The sequence below is a fragment of the Anomaloglossus baeobatrachus genome, chromosome 2, assembly GCF_048569485.1.
Source record: "Anomaloglossus baeobatrachus isolate aAnoBae1 chromosome 2, aAnoBae1.hap1, whole genome shotgun sequence".
In the NCBI taxonomy this organism is placed as follows: Eukaryota; Metazoa; Chordata; class Amphibia; order Anura; family Aromobatidae; genus Anomaloglossus; species Anomaloglossus baeobatrachus.
Window position 1 is genome coordinate 462,136,305 of NC_134354.1, and position 19,937 is coordinate 462,156,241.

Here is a 19,937-nt window from a genome sequence, read left to right on the forward strand (position 1 = left end):
TTTTTTTTTCCGTTCATGCCGAATAGGTATAGCTGAGTGTAGTCAGAAATACTCCAAGACAGGCAATGTGGAGATTAGTCTCTCCCTTTCTCCGCACCTGCGCTGAGATTCTCACATGTGAGAGATTCAGATCACAGTGCAATGACACTCGGCTAATGTGTCAGTATCATTAGCGTATCTCACCCAATCCTCTCGCATGAAAGAATCATCGGATGCTGTACGCAGCTGTAAGTGAACCCTGAACATGATGTGGTTGTAGCCTGGCATCCACAAGGATTGTCAACACCAATCATCTCTGATATAATCACAGCTACAGGTTTTAAACACCAATTATGTCTTTCCCAAAGTTTGCTGATTGACTGTTTTTAGATCTTTTATTCAGATATTTCTATGATTATTGAAGAATAATAAGGCCCCTTTCACATTGCTTTTAAGTTATTTTCTCTGATAAAAACCCCTTCAGACGAGATTTTGCCCAGGACAAACTGCAGAATCTTGAAAAATAATGGTCAGTACTATAATTGAGTCTTGATGCATTTATCAATAAAAGTATAAAAACTAATGGAATGCTTAGGCTCCTTTCATATTGCGTTTCAGTGGCTCTGTTGGGGCATACGTCCAAAATCCCGCCCCTCCCCCCACAAAACGTGTTTCGGACGTATGCGCCGACAGGGCCATTGAGTATAATGGAGCAGACACAGCAAGCGTATGCTTTGTCTTGCACCATTTTCGGGTGTATACGCTTTCTGCAGGCGGATGCCCAGATGTAGCAGACTACATTCGAGTGTCTGCCTGCAAAAAGCGTATACACCCGAAAGTGGTGCAAGACAGAGCATACGCTTGCTCTGTCTGCTCCATTATAGTCAATGGCCCTGTAGGCGCATACATCCAAAACATGTTTTGTGGGCGGGAAGGGGCGGGATTTTGGACATATGCCCCAACAGAGCCACTGAAACGCAATATGAAAGGAGCCTAAGCATTTCATTAGTTTTTATACTTTTATTGATAAATGCATCAAGACTCAATTATAGTACTGACCATTATTTTTCAAGATTCTGCAGTTTGTCCTGGGCAAAATCTCGTCTGAAGGGGTTTTTTATCAGAGAAAATAACTTTGCCAGAAGTACTGTTGTAAAGTTATTTTCTCTGAGGCCCACTGTCAGTTTGTTTGGGATATCTGGAAGAATGATTGTCCAGAGAAGAAAGGGTGAGCGCTACCATGAGACCTGTGTCTGCCAGCAGTAAAGCATCCTGAGACCATTCATGTGTGAGGTTGCTTTACATCCAAGGGTCAGGGTGCACTCACAATTTTGCCTAAGAAAACTGCCGTAAATTAAAAAAAAAAAAAAAAATGGTATTGAAACAATTAAGTAAGGGTATGTGCGCACGTTGCTTTTTACCTGCTTTTTACCTGCTTTTTTGCTGCTTTTTCTTCTGCGCTGTTTAATGCCAAAATGGATGTGTTCTTCTATTCAAGCAAAGTCTATGGGAATTTGGGTTTCTTGTTCACACTATGTTGTTCAAAATGCTGCCTTTTTGTGGCAGAACTTTGGTCAAAAACTCAGCTTTGCAGTGCAAAACCCAAATGGCAAAAACAATTGACATGTTGCTTCTTTGAAAAGCTGAGTTTTTGACCAAAGTTCTGCCTCAAAAAGGCAGCATTTTGAACAACATAGTGTGAACAAGAAACCCAAATTCCCATAGACTTTGCTTGAATAGAAGAACACATCCATTTTGGCATTAAACAGCGCAGAAGAAAAAGCAGCAAAAAAGCAGGTAAAAAGCAGGTAAAAAGCAACGTGCGCACATACCCTAAGGCTACTTTCACACATCCGGTTTTTGCTCTGCGGCACAATACGGCGTTCTGCAGAAAAACCGCAACCGGTTTTTGTAACGCCGGTTGCGTTTTTTTTTTGCATAGACTTACATTAGTGCCGTATTGTGCCGCAGGGGCTTGCGTTCGGTCCGGTTTTTGCCGCATGCGGCAGATTTAGCCGATGCCGCGGCCGGATAGAACGCTCCCTGCAACATTTTTTCTCCGGCAAAAAAACCCGCATCGCGCCGCATCCGGCCGCTGCGGCGCATTTTTCAATGCATGCCTATGAACGCCGGATGCGGCACGATGCGGAAAAAACGCATCCGGTCGCCACATGCATTTTTTTTCCCACTGCGCATGCTCAGTAGCGTGCCGCAACCGGAAAAAAACGGACGGGCCGCATGTAAAAACTTATGCAAAGGATGCGGTGTTTTTGCCGCATCCGTTGCATAGGTTTCACAGCCGGATTGAGCCGCAGTGCTCAAACCGGATGTGTGAAAGTAGCCTTAGTGGTTCAGTGAACAAAACATTGAAATGTTGGGTCAATGGCCAGGAAACTACTCAGTTCTCAATCCTATTGACAACCTGTGATCAATCCTCAAAACGCAGGTGGGCACAAAAAAACAAAGAAATTGTGATAAACTCCAAGTTCTGATTATAAGGCCGGTTTCAGACGTCCATGTTTAATCAGGTACAAGCCACACGCATGGTTATGGTCATATGTGTGTCATACGTGTGTCAGGCGTATGTCACGCGTGTGACATGTGTTTGCATATGTGTGACACGTACCGGAGCAAATACGGGTCTTTGAAATAAAAAGATTTTCTATATTCACCTGTATCCAGTGTTGCTTTCTTGGGCTCTGCTGCCTCGCGCTTCTGTCCGCCGCTCATTATATTCATTCATTATTCACTGCACTGAGGAGCTGTAAGCCGGAGCATCGCTGGGGACAGCATCTCCGAGGACAGCATCAGGGACAGGTGAGTGTTCAGCAAGCAGTGTGTGTGCAGTCCAGGAGGTCAGTGGAGATCCCAATGAACTCTGATGACACCCCTGCGACACCTGCGCTACAGCGGGTGTCAGAACGGTGACTTGACGAGTTCATCAGAGTTCATTGGGAACTTTGATGCCCTCCTGGACGTCACTGTACACACACTGCTTGCTTGCTGAATACTCAACTGTCACCGGCGATGGCAATGTTGTCCTCCAGGATGCTGTCCCTGGTGCTCTCCGCGCAATGCTCTGGCTTCCAGGTGTGCGTACACACACACCTGGATACTCACCTGTCCACAGCGATGCGGTCCCTGACACTGAAGTCCCCAGCGATGCTCTGGTTTCCAGCTCCTCAGTGGAGTAAATAATCAATGAATATAATGAGCGAGGGTCAGAATCGGGAGGCAACAGAGCCGAAGACAGCACTGCTGGATACAGGTAAATATAGAAAATCTTTTTATCCAAAAGACCAGTGTTTTCTCCGGTATGTATCACAACGATGTCACATGGATCACATCAGTGTGCAATCCGTGTGACACCCGTGCTGCCGGAGAAAAAACGGACATGTCTCCATATGCGCATGCGGGGTCTCGAGGGGTCACACGGTCCTTGTGAAAACTTGGCCATGTGAGTAACAGTATAGAATAACATGGTACGTGTGGCACCCGTGTTAAAAACGGATGTCACACGTACCTGAAACACGGATGACTGAAACCGGCCTAAGAATGGGTTGTCATCAGTCAGTATTTTGCCCAGAAGCTGATATCCAGCATGTGAGGGTGAATTACAGAAGTCTTGAAAAATGAGAATCAACATTAAAAACCCATTCTACTTCAGTAAACTTAGAATCATCTGACTAAAAGATCTAAAAACACTGAAACAGGAAAGTTTATAATAATCAGATTATGTGTCAGTCTTAAAACCTTTGGCCACATCTGTAGATGCCCCAAAAAAAATGTATACAAGCATTCCTACCCTGTGGAATGGTATAAGATAACAGTACTCTACCATTATAAAATAAATCTAAAAAAGAAAAAGATACCAGTTAGTCTTTCTTCCAAAGACTGGCAATTTATAAAAATTCTAAAAGTTAAATAATATTTCTACTAAAATGTACAGCAAGGGTACATAAAAGTACAATAAAATATCTACTAACCCTTCATTCTTACAAAGGGTTGTGCAATGAAAACAACAATGTAACAAACGCTGCTTTGTTTCTACAAAATCTGCCGTGGGTGAGCACGGTTAGTCAATTATTTCATTGTGGTTCATTTTGATGCTGTCCCCGTCGAGTTCCCTGAGGAGCTCCTCGAAGTCTGTGATGTACCACTTGGCTTTTTCCTTTACTTGTTGTCTGATGACATTTCCTCCAAATCCAATGAAACCATCCTAAAATGGAAATGGCTTAATAAATATATGCATGGATCACAAATCAAAGCAATATTCTATAGCAGGCATCATATAAGAGGGTAAAAGCTTCAGGGATAGTGTGTAGTTTAGAAATTCCAGACAAACCCGCTGACCCGGTCAAGTTTAAAGGCGAGTCCTTGTGAAACTGCTCAAAGGCAGATTCTTTCTGTATGTCTAACAGAAAAACTGCTCTCTGTAGCAGATTAGTTACCAGAATACTTCTGAAAATGGAGAGAAATCATTCTCTTAAGAAATGGGTTAGTGCTTAAGCTGTTTTACTGGAATACAGGGCTGCAGCAACCTTTATTCTATTAACTGCAGGAAAAATAAGGTGATCTTGACTGATCTGGGCAAGCAGCGTAAGGCTATGTGCGCACGTGTGCGTATTGCATGCAGTTACGCTGCGTTCTGCAATCTATGAAGATTGTGCAGGAGACGTGCGCACGTGGCGTATTAGAACGCAGCGATTCGGCTGCTGCCTGAAGCGTGCATTCTAAGAAGTGACATGTCGCTTTGCATGCTGTCTATAGGGAGAGGCAGCATGCAGAGCGCACAAATTCTGCAGGCATCAGGACTTGCCATGGCCTGAATATAAGATCTGCAGCTTTACATCATATAAATAGCAAAAAGCCTCGCTATCAAATTATACCAGGAGCTCAATATTCAAAGTCACTGCGCTATTTTGAAGTCTAATGCTAACATCTATGGTTTTACGTTTCAGTTTTGTGTGTGGCTCTTCTCATATGCATATAGAAAAGTGTCCCATGCACCATTACTATTACTTACTTCATGGCAACTTGGTTTTGATCTCCTACTCAGTCGATAAGACACAAGCAATCATCATTACGGCTATATTGGCCTTCATCAAGAATTGTTATGCTTGATAGAGGCCATCATGGCCAAAAAGTCACTGTAAAATCTCCTATACACATTAGACTAATGTCAGCTGATCTCGTTGAGAACGGTTGGCTCGACCAACAGTCTAATGTGTATGGAAGCCCTGGACAATTGATTGTTGCAAGAGTTAAGGATTAATTATTACTGGGAGGTGGGAGTGGGGATTACGGGTACCGTCAGACTTTAGCGACACTCCAGCGATCCCACCAGCGATCTGACCTGGTCAGGATCGCTGGTGCGTCGCTACATGGTCACTGGTGAGCTGTCAATCAGGCAGATATCACCAGCGACCAGTGACCAGCCCCCAGCCACGCGTGGAAGCGATGCTGCGCTTGGTAACTAAGGTAAATATCGGGTAACCAAGCGCTTTGTTACCCGATATCTACCTTGGTTACCAGCGCACACCGCTTAGCGCTGGCTCCCTGCACTCCTAGCCAGAGTAATCATCTGGTTAATAAGCAAACCGCTTTGCTTATTTACCCAATGTGTACTCTGGCTACGTGTGCAGAGAGCAGGGAGCCGGCACTGGCAGCCTGAGAGCGGCGGACGCTAGTAACCAAGGTAAATATCGGGTAGCCAAGCAAAGCACTTCGCTTGGTTACCCGATATTTACCTTGGTTACAGCTTACCGCAGGCTGCCAGACGCCGGCTCCCTGCACATTCAGGATTGTTGCTCTCTCGCTGTCACACACAGCGATGTGTGCTTCACAGCGGGAGAGCAACGTCAAAAAAATGAACCAGCACTGTGTGTAACGAGCAGGGATTTCACAGCAGGGGCCAGATCGCTGCTCAGTGTCACACACAGCGAGATCGCTAATGAGGTCACTGGTGCGTCACAAAAACCATGACTCAACAGCGATCTTGCTAGCGATCTCGCTATGTGAGAAGTACCCCTAAGACATGCATGGCACCACAGGAGCGATAGCCAAACCATTTAGTTACATAGTTACTTAGGTTGAAAAAAGACCTAGGTCCATCTAGTTCAACCTTCCTCCACCAATTCTACATGTTCTGCCAATAATCATCTAATGTGTATGGGGGGGGGACGGGAGGATTTTTTTTATCATAATAAAATAAGTACAAATAATGTATTATTTGAATATTCGATGCCTTGGACTTTTGGATTTCTTTATTAAGAAGGGGTGTAAGAAAATCTGGAATAAAGATCACCGCTTGGTATGGTCTACTTAATGAATGAATGTGTGGTGTATAGCATCATCCCAATGTGAAATAATACTTACAGCAGGAGGACTGGCTTCCATATCAGTAGCTCCATCTCCAATCATTATTACATTCTTAAAGCCATATTTCTCCTTTAATAAGCCAATCACTTTTCCTTTACCACCAGATTCTGCCGTCAGCTGTGTCTCATCAAATCCAGCATACTCTCCTTAAAAATACAGACAAGACGAGGTTAGAGAAAGCCAAGTAGGAATACATGATTTAAGCTTGTGTCTCATCTAATGGTCATATCTCCCTGATGATACATACATGGAATATACAAGAGATAAGGAGTTCCACTTATACCTTTTGTTCTTATTTGTTCTTCTAGGGCTCAGTTCACATATATATTGTGCCATCTGTTTATAGCAGCTGCCGCAAGCCACTGAACATGACTGACAATAACTCTATGGATTATATCAAATTATAATGGGATTCATCATGAACGGTCATGGTGTCCTACTTTTGACAAGAAAGAAAGTGCTGCGTGCAGAGCCGATTTTTTCATCAAAAAGAATATAATCAACATAGAAAACTTTGGATATCAAAAAAAAAATCAGAAATCAGAAATTCTGTGTCAATTAGCATTTTATATTTGTGTAAGAAATTAATCACCCCAACAAGTCACATGATGAAAATAGTTCCGCAAAGGGATTCAAGGGAGCCTGGTCCAGCGCCCATGCCACTCATCGCTGCTGGACCAGAGTCCTGAACATCTTTTTCTGAAGATGTTAAATATTACTATTAGCATTTTGCACTCTTAATTTTCCAAAAAGGGACGAAATCCATGAAGAAACATTCCTATATCTTTTCCGTTCAGTTAATTTTCCATACAATCCATACACGATTGTTACAATGCACTTTTATTCTTGAGAACTTGTGTAAAGCCGACTAAGCACAATGTGTTCCCTGAAGTGGGCACATGACTTACCATTGAAGTAATGGGGGTCTTGGAGGGAACTTACCTTGCTGGATACTGGGTGACTATGGGTGAGTGCTGTGTTACATGATGCTCCTGGCCCTTTAATTATCTATATCTAACTATGAGTGCACTTCACCTCTAGCGGTGGGCCTGGATGGCTATACATTACACTGGACTTAACCTTTTTGCTGCTATTATGCACATGCACTTTACACTCACCCACCCTATTTATGCAGCTGTATCCTGCAGTGTTGTGTCCCTCCTACTTGAAATCCTCGCTGAGCACCTTTTGTGTTGTCTGTACTGCATATTGCTAATTTTTTATGTCTAATAAATTAAATCTTTTTGCATTCAACTTATTGGTGGATCTCTGACTCATTTTCTTATATAGGTCTATAATAATCCATACACTATTGCTACAATGCACTTTTATTCTTTATAATGTTGGGAATGCAATGCAAGCCATGTAGTTAATGTTAGTGAATCAGATTACAAGGAGAACTTGTGTAAAGCCGACTAAACACAATGTGTTCCCTGAAGTGGGCACATGACTTACCATTGAAGTAAAACTTGAGCCTGTTTGCATACACATTGGATAGTGGTATGTCCAGCTCTGCGGCTACGTGCTCCACAATGCTCCGAAATCCTCCAGATATGAGGAAGACCTGTACCCCTCGCTGGTGCAGCCTGTGAACCAGGTCTCTGTAAAAGAAATAGATCATAAAATATGTATTTGGTACCAGAGACGCGATTAAGAAAATTCATGTCTGTGAGAGTGCCCAATTAGCATTGCCTGGCCGTCAGGTTCCTGGTATATAAATGCCCCCTGGGCTTCATTAATTGGACACATATTGAAAATTATAAGTAAAACCTCTCTAACACTTCCTCGGTATTAGTGTAGCATGTGTCCACCTCTACAAAATGGTGTCCACCTCTACAAAATGGTGTCCACCTCTACAAACAAAACCTGTCCACCTCTACAATATGAAACAAAGTAAATAAACAGTAAAAATGCATAAGACCTCAGTCAGTCGGAAAATTACCAGAAATTACCTCAGTCAGTCGATGTATTTCTGTTGTTGCACTAAATGTAAGAAATTCCAATGTGCAAATAATGCGTTAGTTCAAGGAGAAATATGTGGCGCCGCACAGGGGAACAAGTTGCGCTCTTTCTTTGCTACGTTAGCTGTGGACAGAAAATCTCGCACAAAAGTGTCGGTCAAGGCCGCATTAGCCGTAATATATTTTTGGGCGAAAGATCTGTCCATGATACAAACGAAAATGAAAGGTACATCACTGGATTTATTGCCCGGGCACTTGGTTGAATATTGGTGGAAAGCGATACACAATGAAGCACCATTCAATGCCATTGTAGATGAAATACCGTAGCTGCGCAATTTCCGCTGATATCATCGCAATTTCTGGTAATTTTCCAACTGACTGAGGTCCTATACATTTTTACTGTTTATTTACTTTGTTTCCTTTTGTAGAGGTGGACACATGCTACACTAATACCCACCCCCTCGTTCACAAGACTGTCCATATATTAGGATTTCCAGTGACCGATTTTCATAGCAATCTTCGGCATATGGCCATATTCTTTGAGAAGTCCATTTTTCAATGAATGGTTGTGGTGTCGGTGTTCATACGTGACTTATTAACAACCTATAAATTTGAACAGAACACCAGACCACAAGTCAATTTTGGCCTTGTAGCCTAGCCTAGATGGTGTCCACATATATTTGAGATTACTGTTAGGCTATGTGCGCACGTTGCGTAATTGCATGCAGTTACGCTGCGATCTGCACCGCAGCGTAACTGCATGCGTCCTGCGTCCCCTGCATAATCTATGAAGATTATGCAGGAGACGTGCGCACGTGGCGTATTAGAGCGCAGCGCTTCGGCTGCTGCCCGAAGCGCGCGTTCTAAGAAGTGACATGTCACTTCTTTCCTGCGCTCTGCATGCAACGCCCGCTCTGTCTATGGGAGGGGTTGCACTCAGAGCGCATGAAATCGGCTTTTTTTTTTTTTTTTTTCCATTACGGACTGTTTCTGCAGCGATTTGAAGCGCACATGTGCTGTTCAAATTGCTGCAGAAATTTCTGCAGGGACAGTACGCAACGTGCGCACATAGCCTTACTATTGTAGTAGTAATGCTGCCTAAGACTCTGTTCACATTTGCAGCTCACTCCAATGTCCAGAACAGATTCCATAAAAATACCAGACAAAAATAGTGCTGCATGTATTACAGTTAATGGGATTCATTGGAGGCGGCTGGTTTCCATCATGTGACGCACCGCTGGTAAATTTGTTGCTCTACTTCTATGATACAAGTAAGAAGTGGAATGGCACAGTATGAATATCGCCGGACTCTTTTCTTTGTTACTTACAGTATGTTGTATGTCAGAAATTAACCCTTCTCTCCCTGCTGACCTGGTTAGTACACAGGCTTGTATAGATACATGATTTTATAATAAAGTGATGCAACATGCAATTTTCCAATTTCCTAAACATTTTCTGCCAGAGAATTCCACAATTCTGCTGAGTGACTCGTGTGTACATATTTTTTCTTTATCGTTCCTATGGGAGACCCAGACCATGGGTGTATAGCTACTGCCTCCGGAGGACACACAAAGTTACTACACTCAAAACGTGTAGCTCCTCCCTCCTAGCATATACACCCCCTGCTAGCCAGTCCTAGCCAGTTTTCAAGCTTTGTGTCAGGAGGATAACACACACACATGCATCCTTTTTTGATTTTTCATTTTTTCTAAAGATTTGGAAGAAAAGCGGGTCCACTGGACCCCCGGCATGTCCCTTCACACTCCCCTGGCGGCAGTGCTGTTAAGGTTGACTTCAGGGCAGAAATCCCTTCATGCCGCGCTCCTTCACCATCCCTTATGGGCTCTGGCTTGAAGTTAGAGCCAACACGGTTCTCACTGCCTTGCAGGAGACCGGCCTCCATCCGCAGCCCTTTGGCAGGACCCTGCTGGACGGAGCACTGGACCCCCACCCCACCAGGGATTGGACCCTGCGTCTCAAAGCTAAGTATAGAGACGTTGTTCAAGGGTCCTTCTACAATGTGGATTTATTGAGGGGACAGTGATTTATGTTGATAATGCTGCTCTTTACAGTTTTTCCGGCCGGTTTCTCAGTTTTTACTGAGTACCGCGCCGATGATGCCTGATTTTCGGCCGCATGTATAACTCTAGGCCCCGGCTTCAGCCGCGGCCTAGTTTCGTTTTGTTCCCCTGCATGTTACTCATGCAAGGGGACACTGCAGCGCCGCCCGCCGGCCGCTCTGCACAGGGGACGACACTCCGTTTTAGGAGATGATTCCCTCCCCTGTACATGCCTTAGCCCTCCGATTCCCGCTCCTAGGTTAACCCCCGCCCCTCCCCCCCTCACTCTGGCGCCATTTTCTCAGCGTTCTTAAGTACGCTGATCGGCGCTGGCTGCTCTGCAGCAGAGGGAGTGGATATATGGCTGGGGGTCCAGGCTTGGAACCTGAGGGGGCACTCACAATAGCGGCCTGATAAGTCACAACCTCTGGCTGTGCACGTTTATACACGATCACGGCATTCTGAGGGAGTTAATTCTTTATTATAGAACCTCCTCAGCAGCATGTCTCACACTAGGAGCAAAGCTCCAAGGCTGTATACTACATGTTCTGCATGTAAACTCATATTGCCTGAACCGGCACGGACCCACACTGTAATGGTCCTTATGTGGTGCCTCTGCCTGGAGTCTCCCCAGGCTGACCCCTGTCTTGGGTATTCTAGACATTCTAGACATAGCCCCCCACCTCTGCAGCATGTCTCACAGAGCGAGGCTGCAGGCTGTTTTTAGTATCCACTGCTGGTAGTCTCGTACGGCTGTACCGAGCTCATAACCACTGTGGCCCCTCAGCTTGGAGGCTCATTCAGGGTCCCTCCAGCTGCTCCGGTCGATGGCTGACCCCTGGGGGAATCTTTTTTCCTGGGGTCAGCCTGTCCCGGCATCTGCTGAGCATGCAGCCCCCTTCTCAGGGCGTTTTCTGCTCGCTCAGCAAAGCTCTCAGACCCCGTCCTCCTGACAGGGAGACGCAGGGTCCCCTGTCCTCCCCGTCCCGCAGCTCCGATTACGAGCTGACTCATTGGACGAGGAGGATGTCACGGACGCTACTTTAGGTACTTTGATCCGTCCGTAGGTGACGCGGATGCGACTGATTGGATTGCGTCCATTATACTTGTATTGGACCTCCTTCCGCCTGTATCAGGGGAGTATTCCCCGCTGGCAGTAAGGCATCAGTATACCTTTAACAAGACGAGGAGTGTGTTCCTTAACCACTCCAGTTTTCAGGCGTCCAAGCCCACAGCCTGTCCTGCAGATCCCACAACGGGGTTCTGCTGCCTGTCTCCCCCTCCCATCAGAGGTGGTCAAGGAGTGTACTCATTCGCCAAGGGTGGCCACTCCGGTGTCTAGACTTTCAGCCCGGATAGTTGTATCAGTGGCTGACGGCACCTCTATAAGGATCCCACGGTACATTAATTTTGTACTGGACCTCAATCCGCCGGAGTTACCTTATCTAGGTGAACACAACGTGTGTTCCTTAACCACTCCGGTTTTCAGGTCCCTGTGACCAGCCCAGGGTCCGCTCTGACAGTCGCTTCCCATGAAGCGTGATTCTGAGGACTGTGTTTCCCCTGTCCACCAATAGTGGTCAAGAAGTGGGCTCATTCACCTCAGGTGGCTCTGCCCGGACCGTTATGTCAGTGGCTGATGGCTCCTCAGAGGAGATGCATTCACAGGGACCCTATGCCCAAAACGGTTGCCTGAACTTCCAGACTTCATTCTTTTCATCCTCTGCCTAGGTCTGCCATGCTGGACACCGCACGGCGGTGGTCTTGGCTACTTTCCCCGCTGTCCGCAGGCTCCTGTGGCTTCGGAAATGGAGGGCAGATGCCTCTATAGAGGTTCCTTGCTGGGCTCCTCTTTGGTGGGACCAGTCTCTTCGGAACCGACTGGATGAAATTTAGGAAGCTCTTGGCGGGGAGAGTTCTTCCTTGCCACAAACCTAAACCAGGGAACCTGTCCAGGGCAGGAATCAGTTGAGGTTTCGGTGGTTTCCGTTCCTCCATCTGATCGTCCTCTAGCTCGGCCTAGGTTCATAGAACCAATTGGCTTGAAGCTGCGTCTTCAGAAGACCGCAGGAGATGCTGCCACTTAGTCAGCTCCCTCCGAGCTATCTAGCCACGCCAACCTCCTCCTAGTCGGTGGCAGGCTCTCTCCACTTGGCGACGTATGGTTCTAACACGTCTCCGTTCAGTGGGGGTGGGATTATATCTCCCATGGCTACAAGATGGAGTTCTGTCCACCCGCCAAACAGATTTTTTCTGTTACCTCCTCCCGGCTCCAAGGCCGCCGCCTTCTCATAGGCCGTGGCATTTCTTGCAGGCCAATGGAGTAATTGTACCGAATCCCGACTGGGAACGGTTCTGAGATTTTTGTTTAAATCTATTTCTAGTCCCCGAAGAGGGCGGTGCCTTCCGACCTGGATCTTTAGCTTTTCAAGCATGGTCAGGTGTGGCGTTTTCACATGGAGTCTCGGTCTTGTTCCGTGTGTTTTTTTCACCGGATCAATCAAGAACCCAAGGAGATTCCCTCGCAGCCTTCGGCATCAGAGATGCTTTTCTGCAACGGTCAATCGCAGTTTCACACCAGCGTTGACTGCGTTTTGCCATCAGAGTGGTCCAATTCGTGGCTCTTCCCTTGGGGTTGGCCACGGCCCCTCGAGTATTCTCATTAGGGCTGCTGTGATTAGGGTCCTGCACCCCTAGGGATTGACAGTGATCGTTTGCCCTAGACGGCCTTCTTCTCAGGCCTTCATCCAGTGCAGACTCTTAGCAGAGTACTTCGCTTACTCTCGCCACTCTAACCTATTCGGGTGGCTTGTCATTCTGTTCAAGTCCACTCTGACTTCGAACCAGAGGCTCTCAAGGACGCAATTCGAGACTGTCGGCTCTTGTGAAGCCGCTCTTAGTCGATAAGTAGTCCCTCCGCTGGCGGTCGACGTCGTTCTATCAGACACCAAATACAGGTGCTGGTCAGACGGTGGCGTCAATGGAAGCGATTCCTTGCCCAGTTTCTCCTGTGCCCTCTGAGACTGGATGTTGTCCGCTGTACACGCGAACTCCCTCCTTCCACGGGGTGGTGGCTTTGCCACTGACCTGGGGCTCGTTTTCAGGGGTGGTTTCGACCACTCTGTCTCAGGGACGCTCCTTCCTGGCCCCGTCCCAGGTGATTCTCACCAGGGTGCTGGTCTTTCCGCCTTGGGAGCATTATATCTCCACCGCGGAGCGCAGGGCGCTTGGACTCTGTCCGAATCAGCCCTCTAGATCAATGGGCTAGAAATCAGAGCTGTATTCTAGCTCTCTAAGCCTTCACCATTTGTTGGCGGCTAGGCACATTCGAGTTCAGTCGGATAACGTTACAGCGTTTTCCTACATCAATTTCCAGATCGGGACACTCAGCCGCCTGGCAATCTTGGCGCCTCAACATTCTTCACTGGACAAGGGACTCCTAGTCCACCGTATCCGCAGCCCACATCCTAGATGTCAAAACTGCGGGCAGATTATTTCAGCTGTCCAACCGTGGTCCACAATCCTCAGGTTTTGCGGTAGACACACTGGTTCATGTTTGATCCCAGCTTCGTCTCTACCTCTTGCCCAGAGCCCTGCACAAGATCAGGGAAGGGGGCCGTCGGGTCATTCTCTTACAGACTGACCCAGGCAGGCTTCGTATCCTGACCTGCTCTTTCTGTCCGTTGGATTGCCATGGCATCTTCCGGTCCGTCCAGACCTTTTCTCAGAAGGTCCGTTTTTTCCGTCAGAATTCTGGATTCTCGGATTGACGGCGTAGCTATTGAGTCCTGGATCTTGGCGACTTCTGGTATCCTTCCTGAAGTCATCTCCGCTATGACTCGAGCTCCTTGGTGTCCTTTTTAGCCTTGCCGACCCTCCTGTCCCTTCCACAGTCCGGTCTACAGCTACGACTATCCCTCATTAAGGGACAGGTCTCCGTTCTGTCGGTATGTGCCAGCGGCGTATCGTCCGGCTGGCTCCGGTGCGCTCCTTTAAGGGCGCGTCTCACATCATTCCGCCTTTCCGGCGGTCTATGGAGCCCTGGGACCTTAATCCGGTCCTCCCGGTTCCCGGAAACCCCCCTTTGCGCTTCTTAGGGAGGTTTCTTTGTTTCATCTTTCACAGAAAGTAGTCTTTCTAGTGGCTATAATTTCCTGCCAGGGAGTTCTGGCTGCACTCTCTCTGAGTCACCCCCTTTTTTGGTCTTTTGCATCAAGACAAGGTGGTCTCCGTCCGACTCCGGACTTTTTTCCCTAAGGTGGTTACTGCTTCCACCTTATCCGGGGCAATTTTCCTGCCTTCCTTTTGTCCGGCTCCTCTTCATCGCTTGAGGAAGCGTTGCATATCCTGGATCTGGTGCGGGCGCCCCGGATCTAGGTGTCTCGCACCGCCGTTATTAGGCGGTGCACCTCTCTCTAGTTCTGACTGCTAGTCAGCATAGCGGTCTCTCTGCATCTAAGCCGACCCTTGTTCGTTAGCTTAGGTCGGCCATTTCCGAGGCCTACAAGTGTACTCAAGTGCCTTCCCCGCTGGGGATCAGAGCACATTTGATCAGACCTGTAGGTGCCTTTTCGGCTTTCAGGCTACGGCTCAGTAGGTCTGTCAGACGGCAGCTCGAATTAGTCTGCATACTTTTTCGAAGCTCTATCCAAGGCATGCTCTTGCTTTGGCAGACGCGGGCTTCGGCAGACGCATCTTTCAGGTGTCTGTCGCCCATTTGTGAAGTTGGGTTTTCCTGCTTCTCAGTTGTCTGTTTATTCCCACCCATGGACTGCTTTGGGACGTCCCATGGTCTGGGTCTCCCATAGGAACGATAAAGAAAAAGAGAATTTTGTTTACTTACCGTAAATTCTTTTTCTTATAGTTCCGTCATGGGAGACCCAGCACCCTCCCTATTGCCTGTTGGCAAGTTTCTTGTTCCGGGTGTCTTCACCGGCTGTTGTTGTAGACAGAGGCTCCGGTTATTCCGGGTTTTACTCTCTCTCTACTTGTGGGTGGATGTCCTCCTTCAGCTTTTGCACTAAACTGGCTAGGACTGGCTAGCAGGGGGTGTATATGCTAGGAGGGAGGAGCTACACGTTTTGAGTGTAGTAACTTTGTGTGTCCTCCGGAGGCAGTAGCTATACACCCATGGTCTGGGTCTCCCATGACGGAACTATAAGAAAAAGAATTTACGGTAAGTAAACAAAATTCTCTTTTTTAACCCATGATTTCCTTATTAATAGTGAAAAGAAAATCACATGATGCACGTTGACCTCCGAGAACTCAGTAATTATCACAGCATTATTTATATACACCTAATACACAAAAACCATTTCCCATTTCAGAAAAAGATTTTATCACCCACCCAGCAGTCACCAATAAGGTGGCTTTACACACTGCAACATCGCAAACGACATCGCTGTAACGTCACCCGGTTTTGTGACGTTATAGCGACCTCCCCAGCGACATTGCAGTGTGTGAAACACATCAGCGACCTGGCCCTGCTGTGAAGTTGCTGATCGCTACAAATTGTTCAGGACCATTCTTTGGTCCTTTGTTTCCCGCTGTGCAGCATGATCGCTAGAAAGTCTCAGTGTGTAAAGGGGCCTTTACAGCGACTTCGTTAGCGACTTCCCTTTCAAAAAGCTGCTTTACAACGTCCCCAATGACTAGCTAGGTCGTTCTGCAGGTCCGGATCGCTGTTGCGTCGTTGGCCAGGTCTGCCTGTTTGACAGCTCACCAGAGACTTTGTAGCGATCCCGGCCAGGTTGGGATCGCTGGTAGGATCGCTAGAAAGTCTCAGTGTGTAAGGGTACCTTCACACTTTAGCGATGCAGCAGCGATCCGACCAGCGATCTGACCTGGTCAGGATCGCTGCTGCATCGCTACATGGTCGCTGGTGAGCTGTCAAACAGGCAGATCTCACCAGCGACCAGTGACCAGCCCCCAGCCAGCAGCGACGTGCAAGCGACGCTGCGCTTGCATGGAGCCGGCGTCTGGAAGCTGCGGACACTGGTAACTAAGGTAAACATCGGGTATGGTTACCCGATGTTTACCTTAGTTACCAGCTCACACCGCTTAACTTAGCGTGTGCAGGGAGCAGGAGCCGGCACTGGCAGCGTGAGAGCTGCGGAGGCTGGTAACGAAGGTAAATATCGGGTAACCACCTTGGTTACCCGATGTTTACCTTGGTTACAGCTTACCGCAGGCTGTCAGACGCCGGCTCCTGCTCCCTGCACATTCAGGATTGTTGCTCTCTCGCTGTCACACACAGCGATGTGTGCTTATCAGCGGGAGAGCAACAATAAAAAAATGAACCAGCACTGTGTGTAACGAGCAGCGATCTCACAGCAGGGGCCAGATCGCTGCTCAGTGTCACACACAGCGAGATCGCTAATGAGGTCACAAAAAACGTGACTCAGCAGCGATCTCAGTAGCGATCTCGCTGTGTGTGAAGTACCCCTAAAGGGGCCTTTACTTTCTGGCAAAATACCATTATTTAACAGTACAAAGCTTTTGATAATGTCATCTGTTTTTATCTCGCTATGTACTTAGATGGACCTTGATGAAAATGAGAACTTACTTTATCCCCTCGGTTAGCCTTGGAGGGTGCTCTGTTATCAAAGCTTGTACTTGTTCTCGTGATGGACGAATTAGTGCAAGTCTCTCTGTCAGAGCAGCCTTGAAGGTCAGAGATCCTCCCATTGCTTTACGAGTCCTAAGCAAAAAGAAAACCCAAGAACCATTGCAAAAAAAGGGCGCTATTCAAAGTACATATAATTAATGTGCTAGAACATGGTAATTTCCATCCTGATATGTATACATAGCCACATACGTGAGCCCAACCTCTATACTCCATAAACTGTAGCAGCCATGTATACATTGCATGTACACACACACACACACACACACACATTGGGCTCAATATGTAGGACATACTGTATATAACCCCTTCAGAGTGTTGGAAATAACCATTATTTTGTTAAATCTATATACAGTGCATTGTTTTTCTTTTTAAAATGGCATGCATCTTAAAAACAACTTACCGTATATTCTCGAATACAAGCCAAGATTTTTAGCCCATTTTTTATCGGCTAATACTTGAGTGAGGGTCCCACAAAAAAGTATTCTCACCTGACAACAGCGGTGGCCCCTACACTGGCTGCAATCACCGAGGGGGTCTATATGCCTGTGCTCCGCAAGAAGCAGGTAGGAGGACACCGTGGGAACGGAGGACAGGTGAGAATGTGTGTATGTGTGTGTGCGCGCGTGTAAAATGGCATAATAGGGGACAAGACGGGGACTGGAATTAAGACATTACTAAAGGATGGGCACACATTAGTACAGGGCACAAGGATGGGGTACATTACTAGAGGGCTCATTACTACAGGGCACAGTATGGGCACATTACTACCACTAGCTGCTGCATTTCCTATCCTAGGCTTATAGTCAATAAGTCTTTCCAGTTTTTTGTGGTAAAATTAGGTGCTTTGGCTTATACTTGAGTATATATGGTAAGTTAAAGCAGGCTTTGTAATCACTCAAAAGACAAAGGTTCAGAAATCCTTGTAATTGTGTATATTCCTGATAGAGAAGATTATAATAATTCTACTATTAAAATAAATACATACCCATTTAAGAGTCAGTCTTTGATAACTGATGCATGCTGACCAAACTGCAGGCAGCATGAATCTGAAGGCTTCTTTACAGCCCGGTGTATTTTTCTCTGAAAAGCCAAAGACTTTAAAAAGGTGCGGTTCATCCATATTCATTATTGGCCACAACGATGATATGTTGAGAAACAAGGTTTCTCTCAAATACCTTGTGTTGCGAATAGTGCCTTTGAGCTGCGCTATTGCGGATCTCCCTTCCCCATCGCTTGACCCCTGGGGCTCCGTGACCTTGGGGATCCAGTGATGTCACATCAACTTCCTGCTCACCGGATATCACCGCGGCTGGCCCCTGTCTCCGGGAGTCACTGGGCTGTGGGCGGAGTGTCACCGCTCATCACAGCCTATAAGCTCCCTTGCTCCCTCCTCCTTCACAGCAGAGGGCTGTAAGCAGGAGACATGTTAGGATGTGATGAGCAGAGAAACACTGCCTATCTTGGCTTGATTTTATCATGTTTTTAATGGATTAAATGAAAATCGTACTTTTATGTACTTGTATGTTGTTGCGGGATCCCTCTCCTGCCTCCTGTAGTGCTGTGGTCTCCTACCTTTTAATCCTTGCACCGTCCTGCATTATGGACTTACCGGGAACACTGTGAGCTGAATACCTAACCTTCTGGTTTCAATTTCCTAAAGACATTACTAGTCTGGCAATGCCCCCGCCAACTTCTCTCAGCCCCGTTGCAGGTGACTGACAGGTCTCGAGCTATGGAAGAGACCTTTAAAAAGGTATATTAAGGGCTCATGCGCACGTAACTGCTGAATTTTCTGGAGCTATTTGACAGCACATGTGCGAGTCAAATCGCTGCAGAAACACTGCATAATGAATGCAGTTATTTTGTACAAAAAAAAGCAGATTTAATGCGCTCTGGATGCTGCCCCCACCATAGACAGAGTGGGAGCTGCATCCGAAGCGCACCAATTAATTGACATGCTCATTTTATGAACACACGGATTTGGGTCAAAATTTTAGCACCCAAATCGCTGCGTTCATAAAAGCATCGTGCACATGTAACATGCACAATCTTCATAGATTATGCTGGGGACGCAGGATGCATGCATTTACGCAACGTGCGCACGAACCCTTATTCTGGCGTTTCAGGCAAAAATATACTTGGATTCAATTGTGCACCCAGGGTGCGACTGTAGCAGCTGACAGGTTCCCTTTATCAAAGACTGACTCTTAAATGGGTATCAATTGATTTGAATAGTAGAATTTTTATGATATCCTTCATAAGGAAAATATAAAGTTTCCAGATGACAGTTTCCCTGATAAAAGCATCGTGCACATGTATCATGCACAATCTTCATAGATTGTGCAGGGGATGCAGGACGCACGCATTTACGCTGCAGTGCAATGATGGAAGGATTGTCGTCCGCCAGTGCCTAGGGATCACCGAGTGAGCTGCTGTTAAAGCATTATTAGATTTTGTCTCAGTTTTTTAATGGCCATCAGCTTGTTCCTGTTGGAAATAGAGCACCCTCCCCTGCCCAGATGATGCATCTCTGCTGCTGCTCCCCATCTCTGTTGATAAGCTACAGCAGTGAGATTATGAATACAACGCATATGGCCACTGCAACCAATCACTAAGCTGAGCATTCTCATGCCGATTATATTAGCATTACCGCCAGGGCCGGCTCCAGGTTTTTGTGGGCCCCGGGCGGAAGAGTCCCAGTGGGCCCCATCCACACGCAGACATACATACGTACACATACATATACATATTTAACGACAAACTCACAAAAATACATATAGAACTGACACATCTATACAGTCATATACACTGACATACATAGATACACATCATACATGCATACAGACAAACACACACAGCTCTGCTGGATACATAAATACAGACACAGCGCTGCTACATACATACACACATAGCTCTGCTATATACATA

The 19,937-nt window shown here is 46.7% G+C and overlaps 1 protein-coding gene across 2 annotated transcripts in view; it reads right to left on the reverse strand.

The window, feature by feature from the left end:
• Window positions 1-2,700: 2,700 nt before the first annotated feature.
• PSPH (phosphoserine phosphatase) overlaps window positions 2,701-19,937 on the reverse strand; it is a 46,204-nt gene continuing 28,967 nt past the window's right edge. For both annotated transcript variants that reach the window (XM_075336326.1, XM_075336327.1), the window contains 4 exons: window positions 16,947-17,081; window positions 7,816-7,961; window positions 6,358-6,506; window positions 2,701-4,198 (listed from right to left, as the gene is read on the reverse strand). In XM_075336326.1, the coding sequence (XP_075192441.1) occupies window positions 4,055-4,198; window positions 6,358-6,506; window positions 7,816-7,961; window positions 16,947-17,081 (574 nt within the window). In that variant the 3' untranslated portion in view covers window positions 2,701-4,054. The remainder of the gene's footprint in view (window positions 4,199-6,357; window positions 6,507-7,815; window positions 7,962-16,946; window positions 17,082-19,937) is intronic.